This window comes from Eschrichtius robustus, chromosome 3, assembly GCF_028021215.1.
Source record: "Eschrichtius robustus isolate mEscRob2 chromosome 3, mEscRob2.pri, whole genome shotgun sequence".
Classification (NCBI taxonomy): domain Eukaryota; kingdom Metazoa; phylum Chordata; class Mammalia; order Artiodactyla; family Eschrichtiidae; genus Eschrichtius; species Eschrichtius robustus.
Window position 1 is genome coordinate 164,397,771 of NC_090826.1, and position 16,818 is coordinate 164,414,588.

A 16,818-nucleotide genomic window follows, 5' to 3' on the forward strand; every position below is an offset into this window, starting at 1 on the left:
GGAAGCTTCGGAGCCACGGAGGAGAGCACAGCCACAGGGGTGCGGAGGGCAGAGCGGAGAGATTCCCGCACGGAGGATCGGTGCCGAGCAGCACTCACCAGCCCGAGAGGCTTGTCTGCTCACCCGCCGGGGCGGGCGGGGGCTGAGAGCTGAGGCTCGGGCTTCGGTGCTAGCCGGGAGGGAGTCCGGGAAAAAGTCTGCAGCTGCCGAAGAGGCAAGAGACTTTTTCTTGCCTCTTTGTTTCGCGGCGCGCAAGGAGAGGGGATTCAGAGCGCCGCCTAAACGAACTCCAGAGACGGGCACGAGCCGTGGCTATCAGCGCGGACCCCAGAGGCGGGCGCGAGCCGCGGCTATCCGCGCGGATCCCACAGCAACAGGGGCACAGAGGGAAAAACGGAGAGATTCCCGCACAGAGGCTTGGCGCCGAGCAGCGCTCACCAGCCGGAGAGGCTTGTCTGCTCACCCACCGGGGCGGGCAGGGGCTGGGAGCTGAGGCTCGGGCTTCGGTGCTAGCCGGGAGGGAGTCCGGGAAAAAGTCTGCAGCTGCCGAAGAGGCAAGAGACTTTTTCTTGCCACTTTGTTTCGCAGCGCGCAAGGAGAGGGCATTCAGAGCACCGCCTAAACGAACTCCAGAGACGGGCGCGAGCCGCGGCTATCAGCGCGGACCCCAGAGACGGGCAGGAGACGCTAAGGCTGCTGCTGCCACCACCAAGAAGCCTGTGTGCGAGCACAGGTCGCTCTCCACACCGCCCCTCCCGGGAGCCTGTGCAGCCCGCCACTGCCAGGGTCCCGTGATCCAGGGATAACTTCGCCGGGAGAACGCACGGCGCGCCTCAGGCTGCTGCAACGTCACGCCGGCCTCTGCCGCCGCAGGCTCGTCCCACATCCATATCCTTCCCTCCCCCCTCCGCCTGAGTGAGCCAGAGCCCCCGAAGCAGCTGCTCCTTTAACTCCGTTCTGTCTGGGCGGGGAACAGACACCCTCAGGCGACCTACACGCAGAGGCGGGTCCAAATCCAAAGCTGAACCCCGGGAGCTGTGGGAACAAAGAAGAGAAAGGGAAATCTCTCCCAGCAGCCTCAGAAGCAGCGGATTAAAGCTCCACAAACAACTTGATGTGCCTGCATCTGTTGAATACCTGAATAGACAACGAATCATCCCAAATTCAAGAAGTGGACTTTGGGAGCAGGATATATTAATTTTTCCCCTTTTCCTTTTTTTGTGAGTGTATAGGTGTATGCTTCTGGGTGAGATTTTGTCTGTATAGCTTTGCTTTCACCATTAGTCCTAGGGTTAGGTCCGTCCGTGTTTTGTTTGTTTGTTTGTTTGTTTGTTTTTTAACTTAAAAAATTTTTTTCCTAATAAATGTTTTCTAAATAATTTTTTCCTTATTTTCTATTTTTAGAAATTAAAAAAATTTTTTAATAAGTTTTTTCATATTTTTTATTTTAAAAAATTAAAAATTTTTCTTCTTAATAAATTTTTTTCTTAATAATATTTTTTCTTATTTTTACTATAAAAAATTAATAAATCTATTTTTAAAAATTAAAAAAATTTTTTTCTGAATACATTTATTCTTAATAATTTTTTTTCTTATTTTTTATTATAATAGCTTTATTTTATTTTATTTTATCCTCTTTCTTTCTTTCTTTCTTTCTTTCTATTTTTTTCTCCCTTTTATTCTGAGCCGTGTGGAAGAAAGGCTCTTGGTGCTCCAGCCAGGCATCAGGGCTGTGTCTCTGAGGTGGGAGAGCCAACTTCAGGACACTGGTCCACAACAGACCTCCCAGCTCCACGTAATACCAAACAGCGAAAATCTCTCAGAGATCTCCATCTCAACATCAAGACCCAGCTTCACTCAACGACCAGCAAGCTACAGTGCTGGACACCCTATGCCAAACAACTAGCAAGACAGGAACACAGCCCCATCCATTAGCAGAGAGGCTGCCTAAAATCATAATAAGGCCACAGACACCCCAAAACACACCACCAGACGTGGACGTGCCCACCAGAAAGACAAGATCCAACCTCATCCACCAGAACACAGGCACTAGTCCCCTCCACCAGGAAGCCTACACAACCCACTGAACCAACCTTAGCCACTGGGGACAGATACCAAAAACAACAGGAACTACGAACCTGCAGCCTGTGAAAAGGAGACCCCAAACACAGTAAGATAAGCAAAATGAGAAGACAAAAACCACACAGCAGGTGAAGGAGCAGGGTCAAAACACACCAGACCTAACAAATGAAGAGGAAATAGGCAGTCTACCTGAAAAAGAATTCAGAATAATGATAGTAAAGATGATCCAAAATCTTGGAAATAGAATAGACAAAATGCAAGAAACATTTAACAAGGACGTAGAAGAACTAAAGAGGAACCAAGCAACGATGAAAAACACAATAAATGAAACTAAAAATACTCTAGATGGGATCAATAGCAGAATAACTGAGGCAGAAGAACGGATAAGTGACCTGGAAGATAAAATAGTGGAAATAACTACTGCAGAGCAGGATAAAGAAAAAAGAATGAACAGAATTGAGGACAGTCTCAGAGACCTCTGGGACAACATTAAACGCACCAACATTCGAATTATAGGGGTCCCAGAAGAAGAAGAGAAAAAGAAAGGGACTGAGAAAATATTTGAAGAGATTATAGTTGAAAACTTCCCTAATATGGGAAAGGAAATAGTTAATCAAGTCCTGGAAACACAGAGAGTCCCATACAGGATAAATCCAAGGAGAAACACGCCAAGACACATATTAATCAAACTAGCAAAAATTAAATATAAAGAAAACATATTAAAAGCAGCAAGGGAAAAACAACAAATAACACACAAGGGAATCCCCATAAGGTTAACAGCTGATCTTTCAGCAGAAACTCTGCAAGCCAGAAGGGATTGGCAGGATATACTTAAAGTGATGAAGGAGAAAAACCTACAACCAAGGTTACTCAACCCAGCAAGGATCTCATTCAGATTTGATGGAGAAATTAAAACCTTTACAGACAAGCAAAAGCTGAGAGAGTTCAGCACCACCAAACCAGCTTTACAACAAATGCTAAAGGAACTTCTCTAGGCAAGAAACACAAGAGAAGGAAAACACCTAAAATAACAAACACAAAATATCTAAGAAAATGGGAATAGGAACATACATATCGATAATTACCTTAAATGTAAATGGATTAAATGCTCCCACCAAAAGACACAGACTGGCTGAATGGATACAAAAGCAAGATCCATATATATGCTGTCTACAAGAGACCCACTTCAGACCTAGAGACACATACAGACTGAAAGTGAGGGGATGGAAAAAGATATTCCATGCAAATGGAAATCAAAAGAAAGCTGGAGTAGCAATTCTCATATCAGACAAAATAGACTTTAATATAAAGACTATTACAAGAGACAAAGAAGGACACTATATAATGATCAAGGGATCGATCCAAGAGGAAGGTATAACAATTGTAAATATTTATGCACCCAACATAGGAGCACCTCAATACATAAGGCAAATACCAACAGCCATAAAAGGGGAAATCGACAGTAACACAATCATAGTAGGGGACTTTAACACCCCACTTTCACCAATGGACAGATCATCCAAAATGAAAATAAATAAGGAAACACAAGCTTTAAATAATACATTAAACAAGATGGACTTAATTGATATTTATAGGACATTCCACCCAAAAACAACAGAATACACCTTTTTCTCAAGTGCTCATGGAACATTCTCCAGGATAGATCATATCTTGGGTCACAAATCAAGCCTTGGTAAATTTAAGAAAATTGAAATCATATCAAGTATCTTTTCCGACCACAACGCTATGAGACTAGATATCAATTACAGGAAAAGATCTGTAAAAAATACAAACACATGGAGGCTACACAATACACTACTTAATAACGAAGTGATCACTGAAGAAATCAAAGGGGAAATCAAAAAATACCTAGAAACAAATGACAATGGAGACACGACGACCCAAAACCTAGGGGATGCAGCAAAAGCAGTGCTAAGAGGGAAGTTTATAGCAATACAAGCCTACATCAAGAAACAGGAAACATCTTGAATAAACAACCTAACCTTGCACCTAAAGCAATTAGAGAAAGAAGAGCAAAAAACCCCCAAAGCTAGCAGAAGGAAAGAAATCATAAAGATCAGATCAGAAATAAATGAAAAAGAAATGAAGGAAACAATAGCAAAAATCAATGAAACTAAAAGCTGGTTCTTCGAGAAGATAAACAAAATTGATAAACCATTAGCCAGACTCATCAAGAGAAAAAGGGAGAAGACTCAAATCAATAGAATTAGAAATGAAAAAGGAGAAGTAACCACTGACACTGCAGAAATACAAACGATCATAAGAGATTACTACGAGCAACTCTATGCCAATAAAATGGACAACCTGGAAGAAATGGACAGATTCTTAGAAATGCACAACCTACCGAGACTGAACCAGGAAGAAATAGAAAATATGAACAGACCAATCACAAGCACTGAAATTGAAACTGTGATTAAAAATCTTCCAACAAACAAAAGCCCAGGACCAGATGGCTTCACAGGCGAATTCTATCAAACATTTAGAGAAGAGCTAACACCTATCCTTCTCAAACTCTTCCAAAATATTGCAGAGGGAGGAACACTCCCCAACTCATTCTACGAGGCCACCATCACCCTGATACCAAAACCAGACAAAGATGTCACAAAGAAAGAAAACTACAGGCCAATATCACTGATGAACATAGATGCAAAAATCCTCAACAGAATACTAGCAAACAGAATCCAACAGCACATTAAAAGGATCATACACCATGATCAAGTGGGGTTTATTCCAGGAATGCAAGGATTCTTCAATATACGTAAATCAATCAACGTGATACATCATATTAACAAATTGAAGGAGAAAAACCATATGATCATCTCAATAGATGCAGAGAAAGCTTTCGACAAAACTCAACACCCATTTATGATAAAAGCCCTGCAGAAAGTAGGCATAGAGGGAACTTTCCTCAACATAATAAAGGCCATATATGACAAACCCACAGCCAACATTGTCCTCAATGGTGAAAAACTGAAACCATTTCCACTAAGATCAGGAACAAGACAAGGTTGCCCACTCTCACCACTATTATTCAACATAGTTTTGGAAGTGTTAGCCACAGCAATCAGAGAAGACAAAGAAATAAAAGGAATCCAAATCGGAAAAGAAGAAGTAAAGCTGTCACTCTTTGCAGATGACATGATACTATACATAGAGAATCCTAAAGATGCTACCAGAAAACTCCTAGAGCTAATCAATGAATTTGGTAAAGTAGCAGGATACAAAATTAATGCACAGAAATCTCTTGCGTTCCTATATACTAATGATGAAAAATCTGAAAGTGAAATTAAGAAAACACTCCCATTTACCATTGGAACAAAAAGAATAAAATATCTAGGAATAAACCTGCCTAAGGAGACAAAAGACCTGTATGCAGAAAATTATAGGACACTGATGAAAGAAATTAAAGATGATACAAATAGATGGAGAGACATACCATGTTCTTGGATTGGAAGAATCAACATTGTCAAAATGACTCTACTACCCAAAGCAATCTACAGATTCAATGCAATCCCTATCAAACCACCGCTGGCATTTTTCACAGAACTAGAACAAAAAAATTTCACAATTTGTATGGAGACACAAAAGACCCCGAATAGCCAAAGCAATCTTGAGAACGAAAAATGGAGCTGGAGGAATCAGGCTCCCTGACTTCAGACTATATTACAAAGCTACAGTAATCAAGACAGTTTGGTACTGGCACAAAAACAGAAATATAGATCAATGGAACAGGATAGAAAGCCCAGAGATAAACCCACGCACATATGGTCACCTTATTTTTGATAAAGGAGGCAAGCATATACAGTGGAGAAAAGACAGCCTCTTCAATAAGTGGTGCTGGGAAAATTGGACAGGTACATGTAAAAGTATGAAATTAGAACACTCCCTGACACTATACACAAAAATAAACTCAAAATGGATTAAAGACCTAAGTGTAAAGCCAGACACTATCAAACTCTCAGAGGAAAACATAGGCAGAACACTCTATGACATAAATCACAGCAAGATCCTTTTGACCCACGTCCTAGAGAAATGGAAATAAAAACACAAATAAACAAATGGGACCTAATGAAACTTAAAAGCTTTTGCACAGCAAAGGAAACCATAAACAAGACCAAAAGACAACCCTCAGAATGGGAGAAAATATTTGCAAATGAAGCAACTGACAAAGGATTAATCTCCAAGATTTACAAGCAGCTCATGCAGCTCAATAACAAAAAAACAAACAACCCAATAAATGGGCAGAAGACCTAAATAGACATTTCTCCAAAGAAGATATACAGATGGCCAACAGACACATGAAAGAATGCTCAACATCATTAATCATTAGAGAAATGCAAATCAAAACTACAATGAGGTATCATCTCACACCAGTCAGAATGGCCATCATCAAAAAATCTAGAAACAATAAATGCTGGAGAGGGTGTGGAGAAAAGGGAACACTCTTGCACTGTTGGTGGGAATGTAAATTGATACAGCCACTATGGAGAACAGTATGGAGGTTCCTTAAAAAACTAAAAATAGAACTACCATACGACCCAGCAATCCCACTTCTGGGCATATACCCTGAGAAAACCATAATTCAAAAGAAGTCATGTACCAGAATGTTCATTGCAGCTCTATTTACAATAGCCAGGACATGGAAGCAACCTAAGTGTCCATCATCGGATGAATGGATAAAGAAGATGTGGCACATATATACAATGGAATATTACTCAGCCATAAAAAGAAATGAAATGGAGGTATTTGTAATGAGGTGGATGGAGTTAGAGTCTGTCATACAGAGTGAAGTAAGTCAGAAAGAGAAAAACAAATACAGTATGCTAACACATATATATGGAATCTAAGGAAAAAAAAAAAAAAAAAAGGTCATGAAGAACCTAGTGGCAAGATGGGAATAAAGACACAGACCTACTAGAGAATGGACTTGAGGATATGGGGAGGGGGAGGGGTGAGATGTGACAGGGTGAGAGAGTGTCATGGACATATATACACTACCAAATATAAAATAGGTAGCTAGTGGGAAGCAGCCGCATAGCACAGGGAGATCAGCTCAGTGCTTTGTGACCGCCTGGGGGTGTGGGATGGGGAGGGTGGGAGGGAGGGAGATGCAGGAGGGAGGCGATATGGGAACATGTGTATGTGTGTAGCTGATTCGCTTTGTTATAAAGCAGAAACTAACACACCATTGTGAAGCAATTATACTTCAATAAAGATGTTTAAAAAAAAAAAGTTTTACAAAAAAAAAAAAAAAGACAATAACTCAATAGAATAATCGGAAAAACATAAGGCCAGGTATTTTGAGAGGAAACATATTGCTAATAAGCAAATCAAATGATGTTCAAGCTTGTTAGTAACCAATGCAATCAAGACCATAGTAAAATATGTTTATACCCACTTAATTGGTAGATATCAAGAAATTTGACAATACCAAGCCTTAGAAAAGATGTGGATCAATGGGATATGTTATACATTGCTGCTGGGAATATAAATTGGTCCATCTACTTTGGAGAACAATTTGTCACCATCTCGAAAAATAAGGTATTCACACACCTTATATATAAAACCCCAAAATTTCAATTCTTTGTCTATACCAAAAAAACTTTGAAATATTGATACCCAGTGATTTGTACAAGAATGTTCATAGTAGTACTGTTTGTAATAGCAAAAAACAAACAAAAACCTGGAAACAACCAAAATGCCAATTAACATGAGAATGAAGGAATAAATTGTGGCATATTCCCACAATGGAATACCACACAATAATGAAAAAGAAGTAACAACTACTACTGTAACAACATGGATGAATCTCATACACAGAACGTTTAGTAAAGAACAGAAAATAAATTAACCAGAGCCACACATAACATGGATAGATATTGTTAATAATGTTGAATCTAAAAGCAAACTCTACTCCTGGGTATGTACTTAAGAGGAATAAATAATTATTTTCCCCTAAGTACATGTACAGGAACGTTGATAGCAACTTTATTCATAATAGTCAAAACCTGGAAACAAACTAAATGCCCATACAAGAGGAGAATGGATAAATAGTGGTATATTCCTACAATGGAAAACTGCATAGCAATGAAAAACAATTAATAATTGCTAAGTGAAACAGCATGGATTAGTCTCATAGACACAATCCTTAGTGAATGAAGCCAGATGTAAAAGACAATATCCAAAACTCAGAAAACTCAATCTAGGTGGTAATTACATAGATATATACATATATAAAAATCCATTGAGCTGAACATTTAAGATTTGTGCACTTTACTATATGTAATTTATACCTAAGTAATCTTAACAATGCAAGATCCAGAAAGCAATATAATATTTTATCCTTTTATAAAATTCAAAAATCAGTGCTACTAATAAATAATAATGTGCACAAGCGATAAAACAAGAAATGATAAAAGAAAGAAAGAGGGAAGGAAGTAGGGAGGGAGGGAGATAAACATAAAATTCAATATGGTGGTTACCTCCAAGGGGAGAATAGGAGAGGAATATCAACTGTTTCTTGGGTTGGGTGGTGGTTTTATTAGTGTGTGTTATTTCATTTAAAAGCAATTAATTAGTTTAGAATAAAATCTACAGGAGGGCCAGGAATGAACCAATGATGATAGTGGGTCATGAACCAAGGGTCATGATTAATCTAAATTTTGATATTTGAGTTTATTTTTATGGCACAAATAAATACCTATTCACTGATTATTTACCTGATAACATTTCCTAAATTGGTTAAACTTAAGTTAACTCGTGATCCTTCCTTCAGTCTATCACCTTCAGATCCTGAAGATTTCTGCCTTTCACTTCCAGCTAAATCCACCAAATTAATACCGGATTGTTTGCTGAGGTCTCTGTCTAGGAAAACCTGTAGGAAAGCAACACAGGTCATGCTATTAGAGTGATAGCAGACTACACAAGAAGACAATCTATTTCACATTCTAAAATATTTTTTCTAATTGTATTTCACACTCAAAAAAGATGTAATAAAATTTGCAAGTTAAAATGCCATCCTCTTTATAATGACATTTTACAATAACATTACTAGGCTCAAATGTCTCAGTTGCCCCTTCCCAATTCTGCAAAGCTACTTCCAACGATATATTAGATACCAATTATTGCCCTAGTATTTCTGTGATCAATAAGTATTTAAAATCTACTGTGAAATCTGCAAAATAAGTAACTGTTCAGGATGGCGTAGTCACGTAATAGAAAGAACACTACAGATTCCCTTTCTGTCATGTAACTGTGAACAAATGATTTAACTTTTCAGAGTTTCAACTTTCTCAGTTGTAAAATAGGGATGAATAACATGTTATTGGGATGTTATGAGGGTAAAAGATAATAGATGTAATGGTTCTAACCATGTCTGGCATACATTAATAGGTGTTAATATTGTTACTGACACCAATAAACAGAGTAAAATCATTCTTTTCCAGTTAATTTTGTCTCTTGCCTCTAAAATATCAAGTTTAAAAAATAGCAAGGCAAACCATATTTAAAGTTTATGAATTGCAGTAACATTGTAAAATTAAGTGAATAATATTTAAAAGTTTACAAGGTTCTTTAAAATGCAGAATGCTATTTAAACGTCTCAGCATTCCTATGAGGATAACTATTCATCTCATTTTTACAGAACAAGAAACTGAGACTTAGGAAAGGTAAGTTACTTCCCAAAGTTTCAGAATTGGTAAACAGAGTCATACATGGTCTAGTGTTTTTCCACTATTCCTGGTTAGAGCAGGACAATCTTTATTTATTACTATTTTATCTATTACTAGTGCTGTGGCTTAGGGGATGGAGGTGGTAAAATTGTAGCTAAATGTTTAACCAGGCTTTGTGAATAACCATGTCTGAATCAAATTGTCCATAATTGTAGAGATCACTCGGTGATATCCACCAAGGTGAATGGAGGAGAAAAGTGTGCTCTAGTTTATCAAAGATTCTAGTTAGTGGGGCGTTACATGGATTACCTGATTTCAAAGACTTTATCTTTGTACTTCCAAATATCAGAAAGACACTTCAGTATCTGGTGGTCCCCTAGGCTCATGGATCTGAAAGTTGGGCATTATTATATTGGTGATGCACACAAGGCCTACTAGTAGAATTCTCCATGACAAACCACAGACCCACTCTCATATCTCCACAGTTTGATCACCTTGGGGGTCAAAACCTGTTTCCCAGAGCATGGAATTTACTTGAGGGAAAGCAGTCTTTAGTCCCAGGGGCATTTCTGGGATCTGGTAGGTCTTATTGCCACCCCTCTGTTAGTAACAGGCTCGCTTAGGCTGGGGTTGGGGGGCATGGATGTCGGGGGAGGGAGGCAAGAAGACAAGTGCCTCACTTTCTCCTGCTCCTGACCCTATAGTCTATGTTTGGAAAGAGCCACCTTAATCCATAGATCAAATCTAAAAAGATTCCATAATACTCACCAGCCCATAACGCTACTGGGAACCTTTCCCTGGACCCCTTTGGAGGGAGGTGGGGACAATGGCATCCACTTGAATCTCACCTGCTTGAACTGAATGGTGATGACCATGTGAGACCGGCTGCTGCTGGCATTCATGTTGGTCGAAGCTGTGGTCCTTATTTTTGTTCCTTGTTCCATCAGTCTTTCAATCTGGGCATAGTTCTCACAAGGCACTGACTTTAGACCATCCACATAAAAGCCCAGTTGTTGGTCTTCCCTTACTTTTAGCCCTCCAGGTTTCTTGGTTTTGGACAGCAAATCTCTTACCTGTGGAAAAAAGAATAAATAATGCAAAATTCAGGAAGGCAAGGATTTTTGTTTATTTCACCGTCACAGCTCCTAGAATATATTAAGTGCTCAGTAAATATGTATTGGATGAATGAATAAATGTTTACGTTCTGTAGGTACCAGACCACCTCATAATTTAAATAAGTAAGGAATAGAGAAATGACAAGCAAGAAAATATGGAAACCTGTTGTAATTAGTGAAATCAGAAGCATATTTTTCTTTAGAAATTCAGTTTTATTATGTTCAAGTACCTAGAGCACTTCAACAAGACTGCGAGGTCCCTGAGGGCAGGGCATGTTTCTTTACTAGGACAGTAAATCCTAACATGGTTCCTGACATGTGGTAGGAACTCAGTGAATGCTTGTGGAGAGGATAGTGTAACTGAAGCTAAGCTAACAAGTAATGTTTAATACACTGAATATGGAGTATTGGCGGAACTGCTTTTGTAGCATGAAAAAACATTTTAGTCGGTATCTACAGTTGTCTGACTTTACATAGCTGATTCTAAAGCTTTTGTGCTTGAAAACATTGTTCTCGGATTATCCTAAATATTCTCCTAGAAATCTTGTTAACTCTTGTATTTGTTTCACAACTCCTTTGTGAATAATATAAAAATAATGATCCCAGCCTCTTTCTGAATTATCACAAATTTTGTATTACAAAGTAATGAAGTCTTACTTTCCTGAGAACAGTGATAAATGAAACTTAAAATAGTTAAAAGTTAGTAACATTCAAAGTACCTAATGTTCTGCCTAGGTTAAATCATGCTGCAACAAATGCCACCACTGTGAATATCTACTTCCAAGGGAAACTTATTTAACCCAAACAGTATTTGCTACAGCCAAACCTAACAAGAGACTGTGGGTAATTCTTTGGATCTTCTTCTTATTATTGGAGATTTGTGTGATGTCACACTTAGACCATGGTCTCAGGTGAAAGTCAATGTTGTCTCTCCCCCAAAAAAGCCACTTCTGCCAAGGCACAGTAGGTTGAGCTATGGGAGCCTGGTAGAGCCAGAGCCCCTACAGCAGGTAGTTGGTGTTATACGATGCAGGGAGATCTGGGCTGGGTATCTGACCTGGGTTCTTAGTTTTGGTTCTGCCTCCAAAGTGTGAGAGTTTTGGAAAGTCTCTTACATTCCCAGTTTTCTCCTCATAAGAGAAGAGCGATGGATAAAATGGTCTCTAAGATCTCCCCAAGTATTCTGTAGCTTTAAGTCCTAGAGTCAAAGCAAGATCACAGATTGAATTCAGGAAAGCAAATTAGGACAGTGGACAAAAAGGCCAGAGATAAGAAGACATCAGAACGGAGGCAACTCTGCCTTAGATAGGAAGCCTTTTCTATAACTTCCACTGAGTGATTATAAATTGTAGGAAGCGGCATCTAAGGCTGAAGATGTGTCTGAAGAAGGCTTATTAGAAAAAAGGTAAGTAGGTTTATCTAAATGGAATATGGAAGTGCCCAGAGACAAGGGCAGATCCTGGTACCGGATCCTCCAGGTTGTACCTGGAGATTGAATCGATGGTTATCACGAGAACTTCCTCACTCACCTCAGCTCTTGTGAACTCTCCTAAGTCTGTCTCTACCTGGCACTCCTTCAAATATGACTTTGCCGCTAGAGAAATCTTCTAAAACCCCAGTCTGATTCTCTTATTTCCCTGTTTAGAACCCTTCACTGACTCTCCATTGCCTCCCAGACAAAGAACCTTTGCCTTTTAGCAACTGATGTTTAGCTCCATCTCCGGATGCTTCCCTGTTCTCACCTCCCCACATGCTTCCAGCTCAGGCTACACAGGACCCTCACTGTTCCCTTAAACGCCATGTGCTTTCACGTATCCCTGGACTTATTAAATACGAATCCTCCTGCCTAAAGTGCCCCCCAGCCCTCCTACTGCCTCACCAAACTCATAAATATCTTTCAAGGCCCAGTCTAACTCTGTTGACAAACAACACCAACAATCCCAGGCAGTATTAATTCTCTCTCTTCTATGCCTTTCTTTTCACCATTCATGCAGCATATGTAATATATTTTATTACTATTTGCAGTGGATGTTATATCTTCTACGAAACTTCTCCATGGCAGGAATCATGTCTTAGGTTTTATTCATTCTCAGAGTCTAGTATGATGTCTGAAACATGAAAAGTATCTAATAAATGTCCCTTTGTTGAAGTACTGCTGGAAAATACCAGAGACTCATAGAAGGTGAGACATGAAGAAGTATTTAGGATGTCCAATGTCCTTATTTTAGAGATAAGAAAAGAGAACTCCAGAGAGATTATCCTCATTAATAGGTATCAGTAAGGGACCCACAATGTGATGCCATTTCCCCCCCGTTCCTTTCACAAGAACTTCGTAATAAGGGAAGTGAAGTTGTCCTCCTGAAGTTATTGGTATGAAATAAAGGAGCTATACTGTCTCCCAAGCCCATCAACTTGAAAGAAATAGAAACTGAATCTGTGACCTTAACATAATAACCCATTTGAATTTACTATCAACCTTCAACAGTGATAAATGGCTCATGGAAGCATATGAGAAAAAAAATGGATATTTTCTCTCCTTAATACAAAGAGAAAAACACTGACAGATTTATTCCTTCAGTAATATTTATTTAGTAATGATTAAGTGCAAGGCTTTGGGATAGTGCTTGGGGTTACACAAGAAATCTTGGGGTATGAAACTACCCTTAAGAAACTTACAATTATAGATACCTCTGTCAATTTACCCATTCAGCAAACCTTAGGGGCATCCATTCTAAACCAAGTATTATACTAAGTATTGCCAATAGAAAGGTGCAATTATCTGTTCTGGAGATACAAATATGTAAATAAAATTTTACAGTATGATATAAGCACAAAGAGGAAAGGTTGCTCAATGTCTAGTGTTTGATAAGCACTACGTTAGAAATTTAAGATTCAGTGCATCTCAAAGTGTAGTGTCTTATTTTAAATTCTCTACTTTATAAATAAGCAAACTGAGCTCTGAGATAAAGTGATATCCCAAAGTCACAAAGCTAGTAAATGAGAGAGCTGGGATTTGAAACCAGGTTCTAACTATGATCAGGCAAACTATGGCCCATGGGCCAAATTCGGCCCTCCACTTGTTTTTGTATGATCATTGAGGTAAGAATGTTCTTCACATTTTTAAATGGCTGAAAAAATCAAAAGAAAAATATTTTGTGACGTGAAAATTAGGTGAAATTCAAGCTCCAGTGTCTGTAAACAAAGGTTTATTGGTATGCAGCCACGTCCACTCACTTACATATCCTCTGTGGCTGCTTTTGTGCTCTGAGGGCAGAATACAGTAGTGGTGACAGAGACTTTATGACCCTCAAAGCCTAAAATATTTACTGTCTGGACTTTGAAGATAAAGTTTGCCAACCACTGTACTGAAGCCAGACTGACTGAAGCCTGAGGATGTATAGAGGAGCTGACATCTGAGCTGGATTTGAAGTTTAGTAGTTTCTTTAAGGCCGGAGAAAGCAGGAAGGGTATTCCAGGTAGGGGAAGATAGATGTAGGAAAGAATGACATATTCTGGAAAGGAAGAATAGTTCTATGTGGCTGAAGAATAGAATGTGTGGAGATACAAGGACATAAAATGAAGTGGAACCTACCTAAAATGAGGTAGGTTAGGGCTGAATAGTTAGGGCTAAAGAGTTTTGACTTTATCTGTAGGATAGGTGAGGGGGAGCCTCTGATATTTATTACGCTGCAGAGAGTCACTCAGATTTGTGTGTCAGAAAATATAATCACAGTTACCTGTTCATTGTAAATTTCCAGCATGCTGAATGTAACCTGTATAAAAAAGGGCATAAAGTAAATTAAGATTCTCTTGAAACAGTCATCTCTGAAAAAAAAAAAAGTACTATGGAAACAAGACAAATGTACAACAAAGGAAAAAGATGAATATTAAATATAGTAAAGCTCTTTTTCACAAGCAATAGGAGATTCTCAAATAATTTTAATGATATGGAGGAAGTTCTTCATATAAATTAAAAACAGATACAAAACATTGCATGTGTGTGTGCCTGTGTGTGTGTGTTTCAGTCTCAATTGTGAAGAGTAAAAGGTTGTTCTTTATTGCTCACTCTCTGATCTGAACGTATGCAGAGAAAAAGATTGGTCTTTACCCTACTGTGCTTTTGGAGTAATGCTAGCCAAGCTTACACCTCTTAAACAGGAGACTGGAGGAATCTGAATGACTCTAGTCTAGAGAAAAGGCTCTAAGATACTGACATTTTGCCACCACAATCCCCCACCCATGAAAAGCTGGCTTGTCTGTTAGTCACCCTGTAGTGAGTCCTGCCAGTCAAACCTTACCTCCCCAGAGCTTCCAACTAGCTTCAGAGAGCATCACATTTTAAGATGAACAAATGGGAGGGGAGATCAAGATGGCAGCACAGGAGAACGCTAAGCTCACTTCCCCTCATTAACACGTCAAAAATACGTCTACCCGTGGAGCAATTCTCACTGAAAACTAATTGGAAACCAGCAGAAGGATGCTTACAAAACCAAGGCTATAAGAAAGATCCACACAGAATCGGGTTGGAAGGGAAGAGAAGCAATCAAGTCGGGACCTGTGCCCCTGGGAGGGACACAGAAGAGGAGAGGTATTACACAGGCTTGGAGATCCTCCTGGGGAGTGAGAGGTTTGAACACACAGTGGGCAACCCAGCCCTGGGGTCTGACACCGGGAGGATGAGTCCCCCTCGCTGGTTTGAAAACCAGTGAGACTGACAGAGGGCTGTAAGAAACCTAGGCTCCACTCATGAAGAGTGTGCACACACTTGCTTACTCCAGAAACAAGGCAGAGAAAGCAGATTAAAACTGCATGGGACTCTGGCCAGTTTCCTGCAACTGCCCTGGCATGCCCCAGCCAGAGTCACGCACCTGCTCCAGCCCCTATTGCCCCAGCACTGCTGCCCTCTGGGGTGAAGGTGCTGGGAGGGGGAAGAGCACACACTTAAAAGCCAGCTTCGACCCAACCCTAAAGGCTTCTGCTCCAGTAACTTGAGGCTCGACCCTGCCCCCTATGGGGCAGTGACAGCCACTGAGAAGCCCCAGGTCAGGCCTGGCTCTGGCCCTAGCTCCTTCATCTCCAGAACTTCCCAAATAAGCAAAAACTAAAAGAGTTTATCAATACTAAATCGACCCTAAAAGAAATGTTAAAAGGCCTTCTCTAAGTGGAAAAGAAAAGGCCACAACAACTAAGAATCTATAGGAAAGGAAAAATCTCACTAGTAAAGGCAAATATATAGTAAAGGCTGTGGATCAACAACTTAAATAAACTAGTATGAAGATTAAAAGACAAAAAAATTATAAAATAAACTATAATTATAATAAACAGTGAAGGGGTAAGCATGAAGATATAAAATATGACATCACAAACACAAAACATAGGGGAAGGGAGGAAAAAATGTAGATTTTAGAATATGTTTGAACTTAAATGACCACCAGTTTCAAACAAGTAGATATAGGTTAAGATATATGAACCCCATGATAACCACAAGTCAAAAACCTACAATAGACACACAAAAACTAGAGAGAAAGGGACACAAGCATACCACTAAAGAAAATCATCAAACCACAAGGGAAGAAACTAAAAGAAGAACTAACAGAGAAGAACTAAAATTTAAAAAATGGTCAAGGATTAGACCATGTTTTTTTAGATTACACATATGAGTGAAATCATATAGTATTTGTCTTTCTCCATCTGTAATGCCTTCAAGGTCCATCCACGTTGTCGCAAATGGCAGGATTTCATTATTTTTTATATATATATGCCCACATCTTCTTTATCCATTCATCCTTGATGGACATTTAAGTTGCATCCATATCTTGGCTATTGTAAATAATGCTGCAATTTGGGGTGCATGTATCTTTATGAATTGTTGTTTTCATTGTTTCTGGATAAATATCCAGGAGTGGAATTGCTGGATCATATGGTAGTTC

General features: G+C 39.4%; 1 protein-coding gene across 1 annotated transcript in view; it reads right to left on the reverse strand.

The window, feature by feature from the left end:
• The window catches only part of LOC137760758 (kinesin-like protein KIF28P), an 83,019-nt gene that overhangs the window by 39,486 nt on the left and 26,715 nt on the right, over positions 1 to 16,818 (reverse strand). Inside the window, 3 exon segments of the mRNA XM_068537653.1 lie at positions 8,823 to 8,977; positions 10,622 to 10,846; positions 14,626 to 14,661. Of these exon segments, the coding sequence (XP_068393754.1) occupies positions 8,823 to 8,977; positions 10,622 to 10,846; positions 14,626 to 14,661 (416 nt within the window).